This window comes from Cornus florida, unplaced genomic scaffold (genome assembly GCF_030987335.1).
Source record: "Cornus florida cultivar Cherokee Brave unplaced genomic scaffold, ASM3098733v1 CherokeeBrave_3.0.0_Hap2_Chr06, whole genome shotgun sequence".
Taxonomy (NCBI): Eukaryota; Viridiplantae; Streptophyta; class Magnoliopsida; order Cornales; family Cornaceae; genus Cornus; species Cornus florida.
In genome coordinates, this window is record NW_026775576.1 from 92,895,779 (window position 1) to 92,914,907 (window position 19,129).

At 32.7% G+C, this 19,129-nt stretch overlaps 2 protein-coding genes across 2 annotated transcripts; both read right to left on the bottom strand.

Moving 5' to 3' along the window:
• Positions 1 to 1,325: 1,325 nt before the first annotated feature.
• LOC132312935 (fructose-bisphosphate aldolase 6, cytosolic) lies at positions 1,326 to 4,928 on the bottom strand. Its single transcript, XM_059811505.1, has 3 exons — positions 4,770 to 4,928; positions 2,619 to 2,846; positions 1,326 to 2,344 (listed from the first exon to the last, which is right to left on the bottom strand). Exons 1-3 carry the CDS (start codon positions 4,795 to 4,797, stop codon positions 1,524 to 1,526), a joined length of 1,077 nt encoding a protein of 358 aa, XP_059667488.1. The 5' UTR covers positions 4,798 to 4,928; the 3' UTR covers positions 1,326 to 1,523.
• Positions 4,929 to 15,903: 10,975 nt separating this feature from the next.
• Positions 15,904 to 17,582, bottom strand: LOC132315030 (PAN domain-containing protein At5g03700). The gene has a single exon (XM_059813792.1). The coding sequence runs from the start codon at positions 17,562 to 17,564 to the stop codon at positions 16,092 to 16,094; it is 1,473 nt and encodes a 490-aa protein (XP_059669775.1). The 5' UTR covers positions 17,565 to 17,582; the 3' UTR covers positions 15,904 to 16,091.
• Between the last annotated feature and the right edge of the window lie 1,547 nt (positions 17,583 to 19,129).

The following is a 19,129-nucleotide window of genomic DNA, read 5'->3' on the forward strand; positions in this document are numbered from 1 at the left end:
AACGAGTGCTACAATTTGCAAATGACTATACCATACAACAACAATTTCAATGTCTTCTTCATTTTATTTTATTATTATTTTTTTTTTTTCACCTATGTATGATACTACAGCTGAGTTGAATTTGGCTACTGATAAGTCTGTAATGTAGGGTGAGAAGGGGTTTGTTGATGGAGACGTGCAATTTAATTTACACGACAAGGAGGGGATGAGGAAAATTGAGGGTTTTTATGCTATTGTACCTGCACTGTCTCTTACAAATTCTAAACATAGTATTACTTATTTATTATAACATGACAAAAGAAAGATTAAATGAATTTGTCGGAACTAACAAGTGAATTAATGCATTTACGGTTCTCTTGTATCTACCTCAACCGTCCCTATCAGCACGTTCATTTACTCATCCTTTATTCCAAAGAATGCGAGGTATATTACCCGAAAAGTATTAATTTAAGGGGCTGCATAAATAGGATTGAGGTGGGAAATGGAACCCATCTCATACCTGGCTGAATGTAGTCCAATAAACCCCAATAATGTTGTCGTCTTAGCACCACACCAGACGTTCATATCCGGCGGATGGGGGAAGGACTTAGGCATATACGGGCACCTGAAACAAAGGCAGAGCTAGGGGTGCACAAAAATTCTGTCAAATTGAAAATTCAAATCGGATCAAATTGAATCTGACAATTTGGTTTGGTTTGCTAACAATTTAGGTCGGTCACAGTTTGAAATCCTTAAATTATATATAATATAATCATACAATTCAAATCACTTAAAAGTTTGTAACAATTATTAATCATACGGTCCTAATGTACAGTGACTGAATGTTTGTTGTTCTGAATGTATTAGGTTTTTAACAATTTTAAATGTATTCACTTTAGTTCCAAAAGTGATGCTGGATGTGTTAGTCAAATTAGTTTATTGTGTGCATTTGCTATTTTAAAATATGAATACTTTTACAGCAGGTGATAAATAATAATAAAATGGAATCGTGAAACTAAATCGAATCAAACCGGTTTCTCACGGCTTGGTTTGATTTGGTTCCTTTAGTCAAATGATTCGGTTTAGTTCAAGATTTTCTGAAACCGTTAGAATCGATTAGGCTTGTCCCACTTCCAAGATAGGCATATAGGCATATATGAGTGAGATATTAATATTCAATTTATAACCTCGAAAGCTCCCAACTTGAAGTATCCTCTTCCTTAACAGAGCTACATGAATTCCATAGGCAAAATGTGTAGAGACTGTAAACTCAGTTCAAAATCTCAATGGGAACAGAAACGCCATTCGTTCTAGAGTATGGAACCCACCGTAAAAATAAATGAATATTTTTCGGAAATGCTCAAAGGTAACATTAATATTTTCTAGAAATAACAAAAACATAAAATGTTCCTCAAACTTTAGTCAACCACAAGTCTCAACCACAAGTCTACAAACTCCTATGCCTGATAGTAAACACACATTGTAGCCATACCGCAATATACTAGCAAAAACCTAAATCACTAACAAGCAAAACCTTAACTTGATTAGTACTTGTAGTCCTTCACGTGGAGGCTCTCTGATGCACCCTCGCTCAGGGCACCGCCACCCTGGTAAGTTCCAAGGGTTGCCTCCGAGTTGGCCTTGCACCTGGCCAGGAATACAGCCTGAGCCTTCTTCACATTTTCCTCCTTTCCTGCCCAAGCTTTAAGGGTGCTCTGCTGAAGAGCACGTCCAAAGGAGAAGGTTAGAGTCCAGGGCTTCTTCGTCTTGAGTTTGTTCATGGCGTTAAGATTGAGAGTAGCCTCTTCCTCACTCTGACCACCAGACAAAAACACAATAGCAGGAACTGCAGGAGGCACGGTCCTCTGCAGGGCCCGAACTGTGTGCTCAGCCACAACCTCTGGTGCAACCTTGGGAGCATCCGATCCAGGAGTCACCATGTTGGGCTTCAACAGAGTTCCTTCGAGTAGCACATGGTGGTCGTTGAGTGCCTTGTAGACTGCAGCAAGAACACGTTCTGTGACATCAGCACACTTGTCAATGCTGTGGGAGCCATCAACCAAGATCTCAGGCTCAACAATGGGGACCAGGCCATTCTCCTGGCAGATGATGGCATAACGGGCTAACCCATTGGCATTTTCATTGATAGCAAGCTGAGATGGCTCAGTGAGGCCAATTTTAAGCACAGCACGCCATTTGGCAAACCTAGCACCAGCTGCATAGTACTGCTGGCATCGCTGGGCAAGGCCATCTAGACCCTGGGTGGTGGTCTCACCATTAGTGCCTGCAAGCTCAACAGTACCCTTGTCAACCTTGATACCGGGGAGGACACCACCTTCCTTTAGTACCTCAACAAAGGGCTTGCCTGCATCAAAATAAAACCATGATCGAATCGTTGTCAGGTGGATAAATACCTAGCAGCAAAATCGAGAGAAAAAGAAAAAAAAAAATAGCACATAAAAGAAAAAATTATTTTTACCAATCTAGACAAGAAAAAATTTAAAAAGGCAATTCAATATCTTTTACACTTTTACTAATTTGCACCAAGTCACAGGTTATATACCCGTAAGGTACAAAACCGTAGTTTTGTAGTGTAAGCCTTCTTCATAAACTAATAACAATTTTATTACAATATATACCTGCAGCAGTCTTCTGATAGAGGGTTTCCTCAAAGAGAATCACTCCACTGAGGTATTGAAGAGCCCCAGGAGTGCAGAAGAGGAGCTCACGAAGTGCCTGCCTGTTTGCCTCGACATTCTCAACATTGATGCTGGATAAGCGTTTGCCAATTGTTCCAGTTGACTCATCAGCAGCAAGAATACCTTTCCCAGGGGTACCAATGTAAGCAGCATTGGCAATGAGCTCATCTGCAAAGAATATGTCGTTTACAAGGTAATTAGGTTTTGATAAATATCCAAAAAAAAATGAATTTGCAGGAAAAGAAATAATCACTCACTACTACATGAATACACCGGACCAAATAGAAGTAGAAAGTCCAATCAACAATACATCCATCATGTCTTGTGTGCATAAGGCATCTAGTGTGCATAAGGTGTAGGACTTATCAAAAAAATATTCGAAATTAAGTACAAATTTGGAAAAAAAAATTCTGAAGGACTTCATTTACAATACATACATTATTAGAGAACAATGTCAACAAAGAAAATTTAATTAAAGACAATTGGTCTTCATCACATAGACTAGGGACAACAATGTGCTAACCAAGATAGTTTATTTCACGAAAGCTGAAGCAAAAACACTAGCTGACATAATAAGCTACAACTAAGAATTTTGTCCTCCTTTGAGAAAATATACTAGCCTCTCATGAACTGTTTTACAAACTACCAAATCTACTTCAATTTTAGAACCATTTAATTGTATATAAAAAAATCAGGTATTAAAATAAGACAAAAGTAGATTAAAAAGTTTAGGATAAGAAGAATAATTATGTAATAACTAATATCCCATAATTTTTACATACAGTAAAAGTTAAAAACCATACAATGTTCAATCTCATTTGTACCACAAAAGTCTTGGAAATTTTCAAAATGCACAAACAGTATAATTTTACAAATTCCAAACAAAGAGACAAACTAATAGTCTGACAATATATTGGCACTCAAATCACTAATCACTAACAAGATAGTCTTATTCCATGCACTTGTTTCTGAAATCGTATAATTCTTTTGCTAACACTGAAAGGTTACTATGAAAAAACACGGACTTGGATACTCTCCTCTAAAGGAGAGGTCTGAACATTCATCAATGGATGAGAAGATAGCACATCACCAACTCAAAGTTGATGATGCACATTAAACTTTGACATGACATGATGCCACTATCTCATTTGTTGAAGAACGCTCAAACCGCACCTTTAGAGGAGAGGATCCAAGTATATAAAGCATAACCATTTTTTTTTTTTTATTTTACTAAAAACAAATACTATTGTAGCACACTTATTATGACATACTGGATTAGAGAAGTGAAGCGTTTCAGATTTGGAGGGCCAAGAACCCAAAATCCAATAGAGCAATATTGTATCTCAATTGTGATGACAAAGCTTATTAGACATTGGGGGCAAGTTCCCCACCACAAATCTTCTATATTTTCATTCTAGCGCCCTCAAATTTTTTATACTTTCAATTCATATGTGGAAATCAATATTATTGAGCAATATTTTTAAATTCTTATATTTATTATGTTCGAAAAACATAATCTTATTATTCTTCAATGTGCCCGTCACTCCTAATGAGTTTGATCAACAGCCACCACAACAGGAAACTTACATATTCAGTTACAGGCAAATTCACCAAATTATGTAGATTTCTTATTTAATTAAGCATATAACTATGGAAAAACCTAAATTAACTGAAGAGTATAAACAAATTTAACTAGTATAACTAATTTACTCGAGGGAAATCGATTAAAAAATTATCTCAAAAAATAGATCACAACAATATTTAAGCACTAGATCACCGGCTTCAATATACCTCATAGTAAAATTGCACATAAAACAAACTTAAATCTTATCATTTAACTTACTGTTACGATATAAGATCTCCAAAACAATATTATATCTGAACCCAAACTAAAAACTAAATATACCAAAGAAAGGAATTCAGATCTGGAAAAATCAAAACAAGGAATAACAAGAGTCACCAAGATGATAAAGATTTAGAACACCCAACAGTGCTTTGTTAACAGAAAATTTATATCAAACGAACAAACAAAATTAATTAACCAAGGAACAGGATACAAGAAAATACAAAGAATGATATATAAGACTTTACCAGAATATTTTCCTTTGTAGCAAGACATGATTAGGTAGCTAGAGACTGATAAGAATAATGCTTGAACACAGAGAGAGAATATTTGAGAGACGGGAGCGATAGAGGAGGGGAGAGGAAGGATTTTATTTTAGAAAGAGAAGCATCCAGAATATCGATCTCTGCTTGTTTTGCACGAAATTGATCTTAGGCGGTTTATTTCCCTTTTACCCTTTTGCCCCTCTCCTATTGGGCCAAAACATTAGTCTTTCCGGCCCACAATGGTTTTAAAGTCCAGTCTTCTTTCTTTCTTCTTTGGTAATGTGCCGAGTCTTAATTGCTTTGCTGCAATTTTTGTCTTTGCTTTACAATTATTTTTGGCATGGTCTTTCGGAGTTGATATTAAAAAAAAAAATTAATTTAAATTAAAACGATTTTTTCTTTAACTTTCAATTCTAAGATACTAAGATAATGTTTTGAATTATCTATTTAAGCAATCTTTCATGTACTATTTTGAACCATCAATTTAAGCAATCTTTCATGTACATTTTTTTTTTTTTTTTAAGATATTCAGCTACAACACACACTTAGAATAGTATTTCTAAAAGGGGCCGAACACTCAACTTCTTTCTAAAGTGGAAGGTTTACACTATCTAAACTAATGTTCATTAACTTTTTTTTGTACGTTTGTAATTGAGATATCAATAATTTTATGTCATTGCAATGGCTTTGTCCAGGGGCGGAGCCAGTGTGTGCCTACCTTACTCCGCTCGCTATAAAATATAGTAATTTTTATTTTAATTAGTATATTTAAAAGAAAATTTCTATAAAATGCCCCCTTAAAATTTTTAATTTCTAAAATTATCTTCTAAATTTTTCTTACTTTTTTCTTTTACTCTTAATATTCCTTTGATTTCCTTAAAAAAAAAGGTTAAATTTTCCTTCTTTACTCAAATTCTTTTCTTCTTTTTTTCCTTTCAAATTTCTCATTTTTCTTTCCTTTTTATTCTTCTTCTTTTTTTTTTCTTTTTTTTTTGCCTCATACTTCTTAACGTTCTTTTTTTTACACTTAAGAATGATGTATATAGTATGTATTTTTTTTTTTATCCTTCTTAATTAAATTATAATTTTTTTTTTTTTTTTGTTTACATTGCGTCCCGAATTAAAATCCTAGCTCTCCCTAGCTTTATCATATATTTTTTCGTTTACAACTTGAACAATATTCTTCAGATCATTGAACTAAATGTCAATGAATATGAAATTTACTTTTTAAATATATTTTACAAATTATTTATAATACTCATAAACTCTCATTAAGTCAGCCAAAGTAGATTGAGCAAATTAAAACTGTCTAAACAGTGGGCCGGTAGGGGAAATAGTTGGGCCCAACACACGGACAGTTGTCAACTGAGGAGGAGGCTACTACTGGTTATTAAAGGTTTAAAATGAAGGGAATTTTAAAAGGCTGACATCAAAACCACATGCTAATGAATTGGTGGGTGCAAGCAAATGCAATGGTCAAAACCAGGGAAAAACCAAAAGAGGCAGGTCGCTGGATTGACATTTGGACTTGTGTTAAACCCTATTGTCAACATCTGTCTTGATTTGTAAGTAATGTTAAAATTGGAAGAGCATAGTCTTGGTTTTTAAATTGGATTAGGATATTTTATGTTATTAAAAAGAAAGTTAGTGGTTGATTTATATATATATATATATATAAAATAAAAATTAAAAAAAAAAAAGGAGGAAAAAGCTAATCGGGTGGAGTGAGTTTAGCTAATTAGATAGATGGACAGGAAGTTGTTAGCAAAGTTATGTGTTAATTTTAATTAATTAAAAATATGATATTTTTTTGCATAAGTAATATAATATATTTTTTACCAATGTTATATTAAAAAAATATATATATTTCATTTCTCGACCCACGTGTGCTTTGGTTAGCATAAACGTAGTTGTACAAGTGTACAACGTATCAAAAGAAAATTGTGCATATCCGTGAATGGGAAGGGCCACCCACCCATTAAAGAAGAAGTTTGAATAAGTTCCTCATTCAAAATTTAAAAGAATCAAAATACTATGTGTAATAAAATATATGTGAGAGTGTATATATATATAGAGAGAGAGAATAATATGTATTATAGAAATGAAAAGTAATGTTCACTGAGATAGAGAGAGAACGAGAGACAGAGAGAGAATGAGTATAACAGATAGAGCGAGATAGACTTTTTTTTTTTTCTATCTCATTTCACTATACATGAAGCCTATTTATAAGCATATACTGAGGCTTCTCATGTAAGCCAACAAAAACAATCTTACTCCATACGCCAACAGGAAAGTCTGATGCCTTTAGGAATTCGTGGACCCCACTTATTGATATACATAACACTCCCCTTTGAGGTCCACAAAACTACACTAAGAATATGCCTTGTTAAAACCTTACTGAGGAAAACCCAGTAGGACAAAACCCTAGTGAAGGAAAAAGAGTACAGTATTCTTGTGTATGGTATTGCATAGATTAAAACTGCCTCATTAAAACCTTGTCAGGAAAACCCAGTGGGACAAAACCTGGACGAAGGAAAAAGAGTACAGCATGCCAATACCTCTTTGATCAACTGCTCCCCCTCATTAGATCAACCCTGAAGATCCTTTAGTTGACGCATTTTAATGTTGTGCACCAGTTTCTTGAATGTTGTAGTTGGAAGTATTTTAGTGAATACATCTGCTAGATTTTCACATGAACGTATCTTCAGAATATCAATATCACCCATTTTCTGGAATTCATGTGCATAAAAGAATTTTGGTGAGATGTGCTTGGTCCTGTCACTTTTAATATACCATTCTTTCATCTGTACAATGCATGCCACATTATCTTCATATAATACTGTTGGGCTATCTTTTATTGATGAGAGATCACATGTTGTTCGAATATGTTGAATCATTGATCTCAACCAAATGAATTCCCTGTTTGCCTCGTGAATTGCGAGTATCTCAGAATGATTTGAAAAAGTTGCAATCATTGTCTGTTTCATTGATCGCCATGATATAGCAGTACCGCCACAGGAAAACACATATCCTGTTTGTGAATAAGCTTTATGTGGATCAGAAAGATAGCCGGCATCTGCATATCCAACTAATGGAGAATTTGGTGCCTTCAGATAAAACAAGCCCATATCAGTTGTGCCACAAAGATATCGCAATATGTGTTTGATTCCATTCCAATGTCTGCGAGTTGGTGCAGAACTGTACCGTGCTAATAAATTGACTGGAAATTTTATATCGGGTCTCGTGCAATCTGCAAGATACAAAAGAGCACCAATCGCACTAAGATAGGGCACTTCAGGACCAAGGAGTTCTTCATCATCCTCTCGAGGACGAAAATGATCTTTCTTGATGTCAAGTGATCGAACAACCATTGGAAAGCTCAATGGATAGGCTTTATCCATATGAAAATGTTTCAGAATCTTTTCTGTATATGTTGATTGATGGATGAGAATACCGCTTAAAAAATATTCAACCTGCAGCCCAAGGTAGAATTTTGTCTTTCCGAGATCTTTCATTTCGAATTCTTTCTTTAAGAGAATAATATGTATTATAGAAATGAAAAGTAATGTTCACTGAGATAGAGAGAGAATGAGTATAACAAATAAAACGAGATAAACTTTTTTCTTTTCTATCTCATTTCATTATACATGAAGCCTATTTATAGGCATATACCGAGGCTTCTCATGTAAGCCAACAAAAACAATCGTACTCCATACGCCAACAGGAAAGTCTGATGCCTTTAGGAATTCGTGGACCCCACTTATTGATATACATAACACTATGCAAATAATCTTTTTCCCTCACATCCTCTATTCTATAATTCGCAAAATTTATTATTACTATAGGTTTACTTTCTATCAATATTACTCCTTATTTTGTTGCAGTTTGAACATATAGAAGGTCAATTGTCTCCCAATCTCTAATATATATGGTCGTACATTTAAACTTAATTTTGGGTAAATGAGGTGTTTTAAGTTACAATCTCTGTATAAAAGCTTATTTAGAGTTGTTGTTAGAATTAAAATAAAATAAAAAATAAAAAATAAAAATCATTTGTCAATAGAGCTATTAAAATTACTGTCTATAAATAAATAAATAAAAATAAAAATATATATATTTAAAATGTTTGGTGACACAGTATAACAAGTATTTATCACAATTAAATTATTTTTAATATTTTTGGTAGCAATATTTCTTTAGACGCTTAACAACTTTATAGAAGTAGGAAATGGTTTTATAAAAGGGAAAATTACACTTAAATAGATTTAGAAACTTTAAATAACCAATGAGTCTATTTTTAAAGTTAATTTTTTAATTTGGTCGAGTTAGGTAAAATAATTACATATGCATTAAAAACTATTATTTAGGTTTAAAATACCCTCTAAATTCTTATTTAAAAATACCAAAATATCCTTCCTAAATCAAATAATTATTTCATTCATAAAATTTAGAAAAACAAGATTTCTAAGTTGACTTTTAACTTGGCATTTTTGCATATGGTGTATATATTACTAAAATAAATAAAATAAAAAACAACCCACACACAAATATATATATATATTAGGAAAAAGCACGTGCGATGCACGGTTGAATGTTTTGTAAATAATGTGATAGAGTTTTATAGAAAATAAAACAGTCAATTTGTGATAGATTTTATAAAAAATTATTTTATTTTCTTTAAATATATTATTGCTTAATTATATTTTCTTTTATTAAAGAAAACTCATAATAAATAGATAAATAGGCAATATGTGTTATAATTTTATAGAAAATATTTTAAAAACTCTTTTTATATCAATTAATAAATATTTTTTTATATTAATAATTCTTGTCTAATTAGATTTCAATAAATAAATAAATAGGTGATTTGTGTTAGAGTTTTATAGAAACTCTTTTAAAAAATCTTTTTATATCAATTAATAAATAATTTTTTATATTAACAATATTTGTCTAATTAGATTTCCTTTTATTAAAAAACTCAAAATAAATAGATAAATAGGTAATTTGTATTAGAGTTTTTATAACAAATCTTAAAATATATCTTTGTCTAATGTATTATAATTTTATTGACGATAAAATAGGTAATTTGTGGTAGAGTTTTTCTAATCTAATTAGATTTTCTTTTATTAAAAAACTTATAATAAATAAATAAATAGGTAATTTGTGTTAGAGTTTAATAGAAACTCTTTTAAAAACTCTTTTTATATCAATTAATAAATATTTTTAAATTTTAATAATTCTTGTCAAGTTAGATTAGCTTTTATTAAAAAAAAAAAAAAAAAAAAAAAAAAAAAAAAAAACCTCGTAATAAAAGGTAGTTTGTGATAGAGTTTTAGAAAAATTATTTTATTTTTTATATCAATTAAAAAATATTTTTTCTATTAATAATTCTTGTCTAATTAAAATTTCTTTTATTAAAAAACTTATAATAAATAAATAAATAGGTAATTTGTGTTAGAGTTTAATATAAACTCTTTTAAAAATTATTTTTCTATCAATTAATAAATATTTTTATTTTAATAATTTTTGACTAGTTATATTTATTTTTATTTAAAAAATTCATAAAAAATAGATAAATTGGTAATTTGTGTTAGAGTTTTTTATAGAAACTTTTTTGAACCTCTTTTTATATCAATTAATAAATAATTTTTTATATTAGTAATACTTGTCTATAATTAGATTTCCTTTTATTAAAAAAACTCACAATAAATAGATAAATAGGTAATTTGTGTTAGAGTTTTATAGAAACTCTTTATTATGTAGATTTTAGTGTCTATATTTTTTTTTATATAAATAAATAAATACTGAAACTCTTTGCATATCTAATAATAGTATAGATAAAAACTCTTTTTAATAAATACTGTATTTTACTCTGTAATTCTAGATTTATAGAATTCTCAATTTATGTACCCCTTCCTCCATGCCTCTATTTAAGGCTTTCTGGATTAATAGGATTATGACATGTGTCCTTTTATGATAATGACATAATCATAACTGGGCGGGCTGGTTATATTTGATAATTATCCATAAAAAATAACTATTCTTTTTATATTGAATTAAAAATAAGAGTTTTAAATAGAATGTGATTGATATTATTAGGTAATTTTGTAATTAATAATTATTTTTTATTTTAATAATTCTTGTCTAATTAGATTTACTTTAACTAAAAAAAACTCTTAATAAATAGATAAATAGGTAATTTGTATTAGAGTTTTATAGAAACTCTTTTAAAACCTCTTTTTATATCAATTAATAAATAATTTTTAATGTTAATAATACTTGTCTAATTAGATTTCCTTTTATTAAAATACTCATAATAAATAGATAAATAGGTAATTTGTGTTAGAGTTTTATAGAAACTCTTTAAATATATCTTTGTCTGATATAATTTTTTTTTAAATAAAATAGGTAATTTGTGATAGAGTTTTATAGAAATTATTTTATTTTCTTTAAATATATCATTGTCTAATTAGATTTAATTTTATTAAGAAACTCATAATAAAAGATAATTTGTGGTAGAGTTTTAGAAAAAATTTTATATATATATATCAATTAACAAATATTTTTTTATATTAATAATTATTGTCTAATTAGATTTTCTTTTATTAAAAAATTCATAATAATAAATAGATAAATAGGTTTATTTAAATTTTAGTTTTTTAAATATTTTTTTTATAAAAATAAATAAATACTTAAATATTAAAACTCTTTGCACATCTAATAATAGTATAGAGTTCTTTGACAGAGTTTCTATGTTTTACTTTAGAATTATTGATTTCTATAATTTTCAATTTCTATATCCCTTCCCCCTTCCTCCTTCCTCCATGCATCTATTTATAGGCTTATTGGATTAGTAGGATGATGATATATGTCCTTTTTCGATAATTACATAATCATAACTGGCCGGGCCGGTTATATTGTGATAATTATGCATAAAAAATAATTATTCTTTTTACATTGAACTAAAAGTAAGAGTTTTATATAGAATGTGATTGATTTTATCTTACAACAATCCAAACAGAGACTCGGTACGCATGTACATACTAAATAGTTCAATAATAACTAATAATCCATATATAAATATATCCACACTACTGGACTCTCGTTAAACTATGAAGAGGGTCTCAACCTGAATAGAAGGCATCACGCAAAGCGCACCAGAGTGGGTATGAGTACCTAAGCCTAAACAGGGTATACCTCAACCCTCACAGCCAGCTATGCATCCTATTGCATATATGCACCCTAACCATCGACGCTGAGACTCAAGCTCACATCGCGGTATCAAAAATATATATCTAAACTCCGTTCCTAACCATTAACAAGAAATCCAGTAAGTCGTTCGGCGTATTCAACCGCACTGACTCATATATATAAGGAGGATTTTATTTAACAACCCGTACCCTTATTCCAAAATAGGTAGGACTTAGCAAATTGAGCTAATACAAACCTAGTATGACACCGTCCCATACCGGTGAATACAATCCCATCCATCCAACAGTTGATAAAGCATTGACAATACAAATATCAATATCAACAATTCCATACTAAGCATATTAGAGTATATTAACAAACATGCTTAAATAAAACCCACAGTTGATAAAGTATTGACAATATAAATATCAATATCAACAATTCCATACTAAGCATATTAGAGTATATTAACAAACATGCTTAAATAAAACCACTATACAAAAGCCATTACTTGAAATCACATCGCAGAAGCCAATGCTAGATCACACAAAACTGTGTCTGTAAATATAAGTCTATTCCCAGTATTCATAATTAACAGAGCCTAAATAAATATTAGGTTACTTAATTCCATAACCTGTATAATAAATTTAGGCAATTTATCATACCTTTAATCTCCTGTCCAACAAATTGATGCATTAAATTTTACAATTTGACCATCAATTAATCCTTAGCAAATTATAGATTTTTAGCATATATTTCCATTCTACAAATACGTAATTAGCAGTGGACAAGCTCTCACAGAAAATTCTAATATAATTAAGAAATATAAATGTCCGAATACAAACATGTCTGTGAGGCACATAAGAAATCCATACAATTTTAACGATTAAAACTCGGTGTTTAAATTTGTACTATTCTATCCCTTGAGACTTTAATCCTACTCTGGATAACCTTTAAAACTTCCAATACAGTATTTATTCTCCTTAGAAAACTTAAAAATTCAATAACCAAAAAGCTTCCTCACTGAAAACTGAAGAACACGTTGACAGAATAAGAAAAACTGAAAGAAGCAAAATGGAGCAGGCTCTTAAAAAACTTGGAGTCGGCTCTAATCCAAAAGGAGCTGGCTCTCTCTCCCTCCTCTTCTCCGTGTTTTATTTTTTCGGCGTCGTTTTCACCTCCGGTACTTCCCTGCCAAGGTTCCTAGAAGCTGTAACTAAATCCCAGTAAGTTCCCACCCTTATTTAAGTCCTTATTACATTTACTAACATGGATTTAAATAGAAAACAGTGCAGGAAAGTTTCAAATTTAAACAGTTTATCAAGTATAAAAGTTACGACTTAAACTTTAATCATGGAAACAGATAACATATATTGTTTTTTTTTTTAAACATGTTATCAATAAACCTGGAACTAATCTAGTATGTAAAGAACACGAGGCCTAAGGGAGAGAGTTAAGACAGAACTTGCCTTTGAGACTTTTGTTCAAAATCTCTACGTCATCTTCTAAGGTCTCTGGCGGTTCCTACTGCAAAATTCCTCCTCTGTTCTCTTTCTACCCCCACAGACGTGAATAGGTTTGTTTTTTTTTCTAAAACCTAGGTAGAACTTAATACCTGTATTTATAGGATTAAGGTTGCCCTAATCCTAGTCCTAATACTATACGAGAAAACAAAGTCGGCTAAAGAAAAAATAAATAAAACCAAAACCCTAAGTTCAATTAACATAGTACAGAAAAATTAAATACAATTAAATAATTAATTCCACCAACCTAAATTCAATTAAATAACAATTAAAATAAAAACTGAAACTTAATTAAAAGTCAATACAATTCACACAATTAAGTAATTCAAATAAACAAGTAAATAATTTAAAATTCAATTCACAATTAAATAAATAAAATGCAACTTAAACAATTAAATTAATTCTAGGTTTATCTTTTTAAATTAGGGGTATTACATCAGGTAACCGGTTAGGAATGAGATCACATAATACATATATGTGTCAACAATCTTTCTTCCAAAACGGCATGGAAGGCCACAATAATAACACAAGATAGGTAGTTTGAAAAAGTTACAAAATTTAAAGAGATGATACCATGGTCTCGTCTATATTCTTATGCCTAGTTTGGTACGCAGAAATTGGAATGAAATAAAAATAGGAATGGAATAAAATGGTCATTCTCATTCTATTATTTGGTTGTAAATATAAAATTATGTAGGAATTAAATGACAATAACCATTTTAAGTGGTGGTAGTGAAAGGTAGCGGCTGTAAAAGTGGTGGTAGTGGAAGGTCGTGGTGGCGGTTATAGCAGTGGTGCCAAAAAGTGGTGGTGGTTGTGGGGGTAGAAGGCGGTGGTGGCGGAAGGCGGTGGTTGTGGTGGTGGTCAAGAAATTCATTCCAAGTATATGGTTATTCTCAATTTAAATGTCATACTCTATAAAGTACGGACACTTCTATGAAGAAACCGTACCTGTGTCGGACACCGACACTCGTTGGACACTCCTCATACACATGTTTGTAAATAAAAATAAAAATTTATTATTTTGGACACTTTTTTAACACTTTCGGATACTTTACCGACATTTTTGCGCACTAACTTAAGCCGACACTTACAAACATTTATAACACAATTCTATTCTAGAATCTTGGAAATAATATGAAGACATTTTAAAGTGTTCAATTTTTTTCTTTAAGAAAGATTGACATTATGCACGTATGATTACAAGCAAAGCATACATTAAATGATACTTGTTCATTTAGAATAAAAACACTATTATGACAAAATAGTGAAATAAATGTATATATGATATAAAATCAGATATAAAATCATTTCAACTCTTGGTATAAAAATTAAAAATGAATTAAAGTTTTATAATACTACTATTACTCAATACATATATATAAATAAAATTTTATATTTATATATAGCGGTGTCCAAATAGTATCTGTGTCTTACTTAAGGCCTGGGACTTCTAGAGGGTTACTCATTCTGATACTACTTCAGGTTAACTACGGAACATGCAATCACACCTCTTTTGGGGCCCAACGTCTTTGTTGGCCACATTTCCGGTTAGGTTAGACTTTGATACCATTTGTAACAACTCTCGCCCTAGCTAGACATAATATTGTCCGTTTTTGGCTCTCGTGGACCAGAGACTTCCTAGGGATCACCCATCCTGGTACTACTCTAGGTTAAGCAACGCTTAACTACCGAGTTTTGATGGGTTCATAACTATCACGATTGCTCCCGGCGGGCTAGCAGTGATGGTGGGGCTTGGGACTGCCACACAGGATGCCAGGGTTCGAGTCCTCTACTAAGCCTCTAGTTTCGTCGACTTACCCGGTATTGCAGCTGTGGGGCAGGCTGCCGTATCCCCAGTTTGGTGCTTCAGGGTGGGGTCCGTAAGGGTCGTGTCTTGGGGAGTTCTAAGTTATCAAAAAAAAAAAAAAAAACTATCACGACTTTAAACGTTGTGTCATAGATGGGTGTTGAATTTATATATAACACTTGCCTCATTCATACCCAGACGATGTGGGATTTTGCACCTGTAGCTCGCCTAATGTGATAGTCTACTGGTGCCACCTGCATTAGCTCACACACACTTGCCCACAAAGTCGCCACACATACCAAATAAGATAATGATTGAAATGAAATGTTCATTCCATTCCGACATACCAAACTAGATCTGAGTAAAAGATAATATTATTTTCTCTATGTTTAATGTTAGTTTAAGAACAAAGATGAAAATAAGACTGATTAAAATAATGAAACATATAACAAACTCTGTTAATTCGTCCAACGCACTGCAATTTTGCAAGTTTACAAATGAAGGTCACCATCGAATTATTAGAAAGAACACAAAAGTTGATGCAATTTGTATTAAAATATACAGAAATGAAATCTACAAAAGCATTGTCGGTTTTGTCAACTTGTATCATTCAAAAAAAAGGACGTGGCAACATGTCCTCATGTGTTTGGTTCCTGAGAAAGATGGGAAGCTGCGATAAACTAATAATAATTACTTAATATACAATCGACTTAAAATCACCTAGCATTTAGAGTAGCCTTGCCAAAGACACCCCAACCCAAGAAAACGTCATCCCTTACGTCACCTTTCCCCAAGCTCAATTGAACTAAAGCTTGCGGACCCCAAGCCTTTATATGGTCCCACACCCAACCCACCATCATCTTCCACGTACCCACTAACACCTCTCTTTCTTCTCCATAACTTATACAAACCAAACCCAACAACCCCGCCAAATACCAAAACTGCTCCGCAAAGTAACCCTATTCCAGTTCGTAACCCAACGTCCACTTTTTCCTTCCCTGCACCTTCCCTCATCTTAAAGTAGCCCACCTTGGTCTCATCCCCAACACCCACCAACGTCTGTATGGGATAGTCTATCCTGTAGCAGAACCCAGAGGTGTTACTGTACACCACACCCCAACATGTACAGTTGATGTCACATGCACTCTCACATGCCTCTAGTGACGCCATTTCTTCGTACCTCATGAGCTCTTTGTAGGGCAACTCCACACCATTCCTTCTCAAAACCACATACTTGTTATCATCTGAACTACAAAAGTCGCCGTAACTGTCCTCCGGCGATACACACCGGCCGGAGTTGTGCTCCGTCCGGTTGTCCAGACAAGAACAGTCCCTACCCGGTTGACAGAGACCGAATGACCCGCAAGAACTCGGTAACTCACACGTGTCGGATATTGCCTGGTAGTCTAGGATCCAACTCGACCCGGTCCAGTAATACCCTTTGAGATTCCCGTCAGGTTCGATCCGGACCCGGCGGATTCCGGATCCGGTTTGTTGAAAGCTACTAAAGGCTTGCACGTCAACCAGTGCTGACTCGTTTTGGTACATACCTAGAAACCCGTCTGAGTTGAGTAGTGCGTAAATGGGTCCTTGGCCATCAATGATGTGTGCTTTGGCTTCCATTGCTTTGTGCTTCAAATAGATTTGATCCGAGTTTGACCCTTCCTTGAACTTTGCGTATAAACCGATGAAATTGGATCCTAACCGCATATAATAAAGCCCATTTGAAGAAACCAATGTCATGGTACTTGTGAAATTTTGGTTTTCCACGAGAGTATCTGTTGGAAAGTCAAAACTTTGCCAGATAACAGAGTGCGAATCGTCGAGCTTTTGTATTTGGATATTGGAGGTGTTGGAGAGCAAAACCCGGTCGCCGTCGGTGTTACTCGACCAAAACACCCTCGTGTGAGGGTCTGAAATAACGAGACTGCCATTGAAGAATAGCCGAGTGGGTTTGGACCATCGTGGCAAGCGGGTGGTGTTGGCGATCCAGAGTTGCTCCGAAGATGGAACGTGGAGGACCACAAGAGCGAGTTGGGTTCTATTGACTCGTAGAAAACCCAGAGAGTAGTTGCCAGTGGAATCACTTAGAAGTGATTGAAAAGACGAAACTGATGAGTCAGGAGTGGCTGTGAAGCCTCTCAGAAGCTCTTGGGTTGAGGAGGCTCCGACCCAGAACCCTGTATTTGTATATAGAACGAAGAAAATGGGGAGGAGTAGGAACTGAGTTCCACGAAAACGAGTCACTGACATGATGAGTAGTGTATCTACCTCATAGCAGTCATGTAAATCTTTGAGGGCTAAAGATGTGTATATATATAGTAGTTAATATATATATATATATATATATATATATAATAGTTTCTTCATTTGGTACAGTCACCGTGAAATATGAAAGCAAAAATAAGATTTTTAAACTCAAACCTCGCTTTCTTTCTCTTTATATATATATAATTATATATACATAGATATGTATGCATGTACAGTAGTACTCTTAACAAGTTTATTTAATACTGCTATGAAATATTGGATCAGTTTACCTACAGTTACTGCATTTACAAAATTAAAATCCCGTGGGATGCAAGTTGCAAGTCTAATGTCAAACTATGTCCCGCTTTCTTTATGGGCAAAAAGCTATATAAGGAATTATGCATTTATTGCATCAATAGTCAAACAGACATGTATATCTATATATAGAGTTTTCATCGATACTTCTCTTCTTTGCCAAATTAAACATGTCACAAACAAGCCTTAACCAGAATTGACAACGATCTTGGACAAACTTCAAATCAAGCCAATTTTAGCATGAAGTTCAGGAGATTGTTTTGAATACATTATCGAATGAAAAGACTTAAAAAATTAACCAATGAATAGTGTTGAGCTTAATCGGTTTTTTTTTTTCTTCGAGTTGTGCTAAAATTAGGTTTAAAATATATATATATATATATATATATATATATATTTTGGGGTGGGCTTGAGCACACCCAAGGCCCCCGCGGGGTGGGGGCGGGATCCGTCAGTGATTCTATGCATCTCTGTATATTATATGTGAATGGTATAATGAGTTGGTCGCTTATCATCTTATTCAAAAACTTACAAAAACAGAAGGTTATGTGAAAATTTTACCGATTCCCATAAAATAATACAGCAGAAAATTTCATTCAAGAAAGAGAAGCTAAGTAGGTGGTATATAACATGCAGCTGTGAGAATTATTGGTCCTAGTTCTTCCATGTAGGCATAGAACCTCAAAAGTGGTTGAGATTCTAGAAATGTTTGTTGAGGGTTAGGCAGCACCCTTGAATGATATTTACAACTATATTATATTATAAATATATATTGGGAAGTATATATACATACATATAACCCAATTTAAAGTCAAAAAAGCACGCTCTTTTACTATATCACCAATTGAAATGTTTCTAGATATGATTTCCGGTTGCTAGGTCACTTCCTTTGTCTAACTCCAATTTATTTTAATGGGCGCCAAAAAAAAAAAAATTTATGGGCTTTGAATTGTAAATTTGACTACGTATCATTTGAATGTTATTATTTAATTATTGTGAAGGCTGTTTATGAAGTTGATCACAAATCAGTTGAAATTCAAACAATATAGTATGATATTAAAGTGAAGCTTCGAAGCTTCTTCTCATCCTGTATATAGACATGGCAATGAAGTAGCCCATGCTATCGCGCAACTTTTTAAAAGTCATCTCACCAAGAATATTGTTCTTGTCTATATTCCTGTTGATATTCTTGTTCTGGCAGTTAAGAATTGCTTTTATTGATTTGTACTGCTTTTCTTTATGTTTTGCAAGGG